Below are 5,739 nucleotides of genomic sequence, written 5' to 3' on the forward strand. Positions count from 1 at the left end.
TGACGTCTTGTGCCTTGGATTTTACACACCTCTATTTTTTGCTTGGTTTGTGCCCTGCATCAATGGAGTTTTGCTAAGTGTCGTTCGAAGGAGGGTTTGATTGAGGGTTTGTAATGTCTATACTCGGCCCAAAGAGGAAGGCGCTAGAGATCGGAGGGATGCCGATAAAGCTGCCTGATGGGGAGGCCAATATACTCACTGCAGGAGGATACCCTAGCGATGTGGCCAAGGGTTCGCTGGAAGGAGAAACTGAGGGATTGTGAGAACCGACTGATGGAGGGAAAGATGGGTAGCCTGGGGAGCAGACGACTAGGTTAGGGCCTATGGAATGGGCTGCAAAATGTATGGTGGACGACGACGAGGGCAGGGTAGCAAAAGTTGGCCAAGAGTGGGTGGCCTCTGGGAGGGTAACGATCGAGCATGAGGGCCCCGAGATCGAGGGCAACGTTGTGATGGTGTCAGTCAATTCACTGCCAAAAGGGAATAGGCCTGCCGGATTTTCATGGGGGGATGTCCAGATGGAGGCTCCCTCTAGTGGGTCTTCTGAATAGTCCACAAGGTCCATGTCCATAACTGCTCTAAAAGACCTGCGCCAGCTACCGCCATGAAATCGTGAAAGCTCGTCGTTGTTAAGACCGAGTGCAAGTAAGGGAGGTTAGAATGAGAACGGTGAAGTTACAAAGAGGTAAAAACCCAAACCACAACAGGGAGACAACAGATGGTGAACGACGTTAGGCAGGTACGGTTCTAGAGAGGGTCAGATCAAGTGCAAGAGGGTAACTGCTTCAGTCTGCAGCAATCGAACCCTAACCCTAACCCTTGTTGGGCCCCACTTCAGGAAAAACGTGTGCCTCATTTTCCTTTCCTTCAGACTTTCACTTCAAAATTCGCCTATGGGGTACTACCTTATTTGGTGATTTATCTTTTAAATTTAATTTTTTTCTTAATACATGAAATATTATAATATAATTTATATGATAGGATCTACCTAGTTTATATTAAAATAAATAAATAATTAAATTAAAAGTTAAAAATTAGAGTTTATTAATAAAAATAATAATGATTATTTAATGAGACTCAGTGTAAGTAAAAATACAAATACCTTATTTCAATATGGATTTTGACTTCTCAACTTTTTAGAGTAAACACATACTCTTAAAAATTGGATTTATTCATATTGTAATTAAATAAAATAAAATTTTAAATTTATAGACAATTCAATTTATTCAAAATGTAAATATGTTTAAAAGGTAAAGTCAAATTAGTCATTAGCTTAATTTAAAATTTATTAAGTGTCTAAAGGATTAAAGGATTAAATCAAGTGTCTAAAGGATTAAATTTTTCAATGTGCAATTTTTTTTTATTAAAAAAATATATATTTCTAAAAACTTAATCTCTTCTAATATTGGCCTATAACAATTATAACAATCAGAGATGATTATCCTCACTACTGATTTGATAAGTTTTCTTATTTGTTAAAAAAACATAATCTTACAAATTTTCAAATTTTTCAATAATATAACATAACATTACAACTGCAATGCAACTTAACTTACAGTGCGATAAACTTTGAAATTTTTAGTTATTAATCTTCAATAAAAAAATTTGGAAACAAAATGTTAAGTTATATTTGACAATGACGAAAGTGATATCAGTACGTCTCAACCATTGAGATGGCATGCTGTTAACCATTCGTAATTTGTCAAGCGAAAGATCGCTTTGATATGTAACATGGCTGCTACTGCAGAAAATGGTATTGCACGCGAAAAATATAGCAATCAGTACATATAAGCTGTTTTCCATTAATCACACAGGGGAATCTTAGGCCCACATTAGTTCACCATACTGCCAAATAGTACATAAAAATAACTACGATCACACTATAATTTTCCAGTGATCTTCGATCAGTGGAAACAACAGAAGTGAGTCCCACTCTGTCGTTGTGGAAACCTTATGTAATTAATATTATAGTTGGACTGGTACATCAATACATATATAGCAACTAATTTCAGGCTTCTTCACGTTTCAAATCATGTGGAGGATTTTGATCAGACAATGACGAGTCATGGGTCTCTGTATTAAATTTCCCATAAATGTCTTGCTTGTAGAATTGCCTGGTTCTGTACACCAGAACAGCTGCAATGGCCGAACCAACGATGCTAACTGCTGCCATTATGAAAAAAGTTATCTTAAAGCATGGCTTCCCAACACACAACATTTCATTTGATGTAGCTGCAGCATCACTAGATGACATTTCAAGCTTTGCTTGCCTATCGTAGAAGTATCCTGCAACCCTAACAGAGAACAAGTAGGCTCCAAGAGGGCTGGCACTTGCTCCAATATTGTATAAAATTGCAAAAGGGCGAAGCCCAAATAGTTCGGAGATGATAGAGAACAGCAGAGGCCATTGTGCACCAAAGCACATGCCAATGAGAATGGAAGCCATATAAAGGGATCCAGGGACTGCAGAAGCAATGAGGAGATGACCTATGGATGCAACTAACAGGACCAGGCTCAGCAAAAAGGGCCTAGGAACTGAATACTTGTGCAAAAGTATTTCAGAGATGAAGCCTGCCCCAACTCTGCCGAAGAAGTTCCAGATGCTCAGAAGTGAAACAAATGTGCTTATACTCAAAGAAGAGTATCTCAAGGATTTTCCAATCTGTCCCATGTTGTCAATTGCAGTAATTGTAGATCCCAATCCACATGTTGTTGCTATGAAAAGTATCCACAAATCTAAACTCATTAGTGCTTGAGGAATTGTATGGTCTTCACCTCTTTGAGGCCATTTGTCTTTCAATTTCTTCTCATCGTCAGCAACCATGACTTCATTGCTGCTCTCTGCAGAGTTGCCTTCTGTTACCAGTACTGATATCCCAGAGTGGATATCGTTACAGGAGCTTTGCAGTTCAACCTTAGACTTCCCTCTATCTGAGAATGCATCATTGAACTGATCCCCTTGAACAACATTATCTGACTTTTGAAGCACAGACCGTATGACTATAAGCAATGGGAAGAAGATTATCAGAATTGTTACTGCAGCAAACAACTGAATCACAAACTGTGGAAGTACCAACAAGTTTTCCAGCAAAATAAAAACCATTAGAAAGCCTGCCAGTGCTAAGGCCATGGCAAGAAAAATATAGAAATTCTTAGTCTCATTCTTCTCCTTTGGAGCCTGCATAGGCCGAATGAAAGGCATCAATAGGAGCACTATAGCAGTAGGAAGAGTAGCAGCCAAAATTATGAGAAAGCTGGGGTGATCATCCTTGCTAACACTAGCCCTATAGATCTGAGTGATAATAGCACCACTTAGACCTACAAACCCCTTGAGCAGCCCAATGACTAGCCCTCTACCTCTAGGGAAATTCTTGACACAAGTCACAATTATTCCCGTATTCACAAATGTCATGGAGCTCCCTCCAATGCATTGATACAAGTACATCTGCCACATTGCAGGCTTGGCAACTTTGCCTGTGACAGAGAGCCAAATCATGAGATATCCAGTGAGGTTCATCACTGAACCAATTGTGAGAACCACCCATGGTGGCCCAAATTGATTGATGAGGCCAGCAATGATGCCCACGTTTGCACCCAAGTCCTTGAAAAAGGCCAATGTATCTATCACTTCCTGATCATATCCCAGATTTATCTTAATAGTTTGGGAATACAAACCAAAAATATAATTCGATCCAGCAAACGAGAGAATAAGAAAGCACGCTACAGCCATCATCCATCTGCTTTTCAGGCCTCGAATAACGTGATTACTAAAAGCTTCCATCCCCATTAATGGAAATCAGGATTCAACAAAAACTTGAAAATGCAAACAAATGCTAAAAATAAGTATATTAACAGGAGACAATGATATGTAAACTTCAACAAGAAAGATATCGATTTTGCTGCAAAATAAAATCATAAATTCAGTTTTTTTTTTTTCAATCTATAATTCTAAACACTAACATAGCTAACCTGACTCTACCTCTCCTATAATTTGGCTCTTGAATAGATACTGAAGCTAGAATTGAGTTGGAGGTTGAAGAAAGAGTTGAGGTGAGGAATTTATAAGGGGAAAACTGGCTGACTAGCTAAGAACTGGTCAATACACAGTGCCAGCATGGGATTCGATTAGAACAGCTGTTGGAACTGCAAGTAAAGAAAACGTGGACAGTCGGAAGAGCGGGACATGAAATCCACGAGGACAGATTTTGATAATGGTAAGACTTCAGATTCTGTGGTAGGAAAACCTCATGTTGCTTGGTCGGCTGGATGCACAATAATTGCAAAGACTCCGCGTGGCAACAATTCAGAAAATGAATCATGGATGAGATAGGATGAGCAACACCCATGCCCTTCTATTTTATTTTTCTAAATGTTAGATAATGACAAGGGAAACTTATCTAGAAAGGTAAAATAATTTAAATTTATTAGGAAAGTATGTTACCATATTTTTGTTCATTACAGTTTTTGTTTTCTCAATATAGTGTAGAACTACATAGTCATGCCCGGATTAGAACCATCCTTGTGCAGGAATTTGATTATAAGTAGAATTATAACAAACCCTATTGTCTGCATGGCAGATCATAAATGCGACGACAAGGACTTTCACATCTGAGAAATGCAGAACTCATGCACCGCCCTTTCCATTCTGGTAATCGTAGCCTGCTACAGTTTGTATTATTATTCGTAAGAAACAATTCTACTGTACTTGTGACCAGTATGGCCATCCATTATTCGTGCCCCACCTCCTCCTGAATTATGGTACTGGATGCTGCAATCGATATCAAAGTTGGAACTATTAAGAACATTGCATCTATTAAACATGGGAGGGATGAAAAACATTGACATTTAAAATCCCATGATGTGTACATTTAATACTGGTTGTGTTGATGGATACACAGTGTGTTTTCATAGTGGTTGTGTGTTTGATGTATACATTTTATGTTTTCATATGGAGGGCAAAAACATATAAAATATTTTATTTGCTTTTTTAATATTATTTTATCTTTTCAAGTCAGTGAAAAATGGAGGGAAAATATATAATATATAATAGGGTGGGTAAGGAAAATATAAAAAGATAGTGAGTAAATGGAGAAATATTGAAGAAAATATATATAATATCATATATGTTTTTGTTCAATATTTTTTCCATCAAAAGTTATATATATATATATATATATATATATATATATATTTTGTTCAATATTTCTCTTAATAAGGGTTTATGTGGGGAAATATTGGGGGAGAATATATGTATTATTAAATATGTTTTGTTTAATATATTTTTGATGAAAGTGGTGTATGGGAAATATAGGGTAAAACATATGTAATATTGTATATGTTTTGCCCAATATTTCCTGTCACCCCATCTCCATATAATGAGGGTGGGAATAAGGGAACATATTTTGAAAGACCTATAAAATATTGTATATATTTTGCTCAATATTTCTCTTATGAGAGTTGGGTTGGGGAAAATACTATAATGAGGGGAAGAGAATGATTGCAAGAGGGCCATGAAGAGAAGAGGGTTGTGAAGCCATATATATATATATATATATAAAAGAGGAGCAAAGTCCCATAGGGAAGAGTGTGAGACTGAATATTTTTATTAACTCAAGAAAATTGCTAATTGACGATCCTTTGTTAGATAGAAGCCGACCAAGTGGACTCCGCCTGAAGACCATACCCCAACGATCTTGTTAAATTTGTTGTTCGATGCATCGAGCTATTGTGAGCAGATGG

The 5,739-nt window shown here is 37.3% G+C and overlaps 1 protein-coding gene across 1 annotated transcript; it reads right to left on the reverse strand.

Annotated features, from left to right (window-relative positions):
* Positions 1–1,770: 1,770 nt before the first annotated feature.
* LOC149267061 (protein NUCLEAR FUSION DEFECTIVE 4-like) lies at positions 1,771–4,113 on the reverse strand. The gene has a single exon (XM_089398002.1). The coding sequence runs from the start codon at positions 3,785–3,787 to the stop codon at positions 2,009–2,011; it is 1,779 nt and encodes a 592-aa protein (XP_089254128.1). The 5' UTR covers positions 3,788–4,113; the 3' UTR covers positions 1,771–2,008.
* Positions 4,114–5,739: the final 1,626 nt, after the last annotated feature.

Source organism: Pinus tabuliformis, chromosome 6 (assembly GCF_031772625.1).
Source record: "Pinus tabuliformis cultivar Carrire ecotype Pingquan chromosome 6, CPIR1, whole genome shotgun sequence".
Lineage (NCBI taxonomy): Eukaryota > Viridiplantae > Streptophyta > Pinopsida > Pinales > Pinaceae > Pinus > Pinus tabuliformis.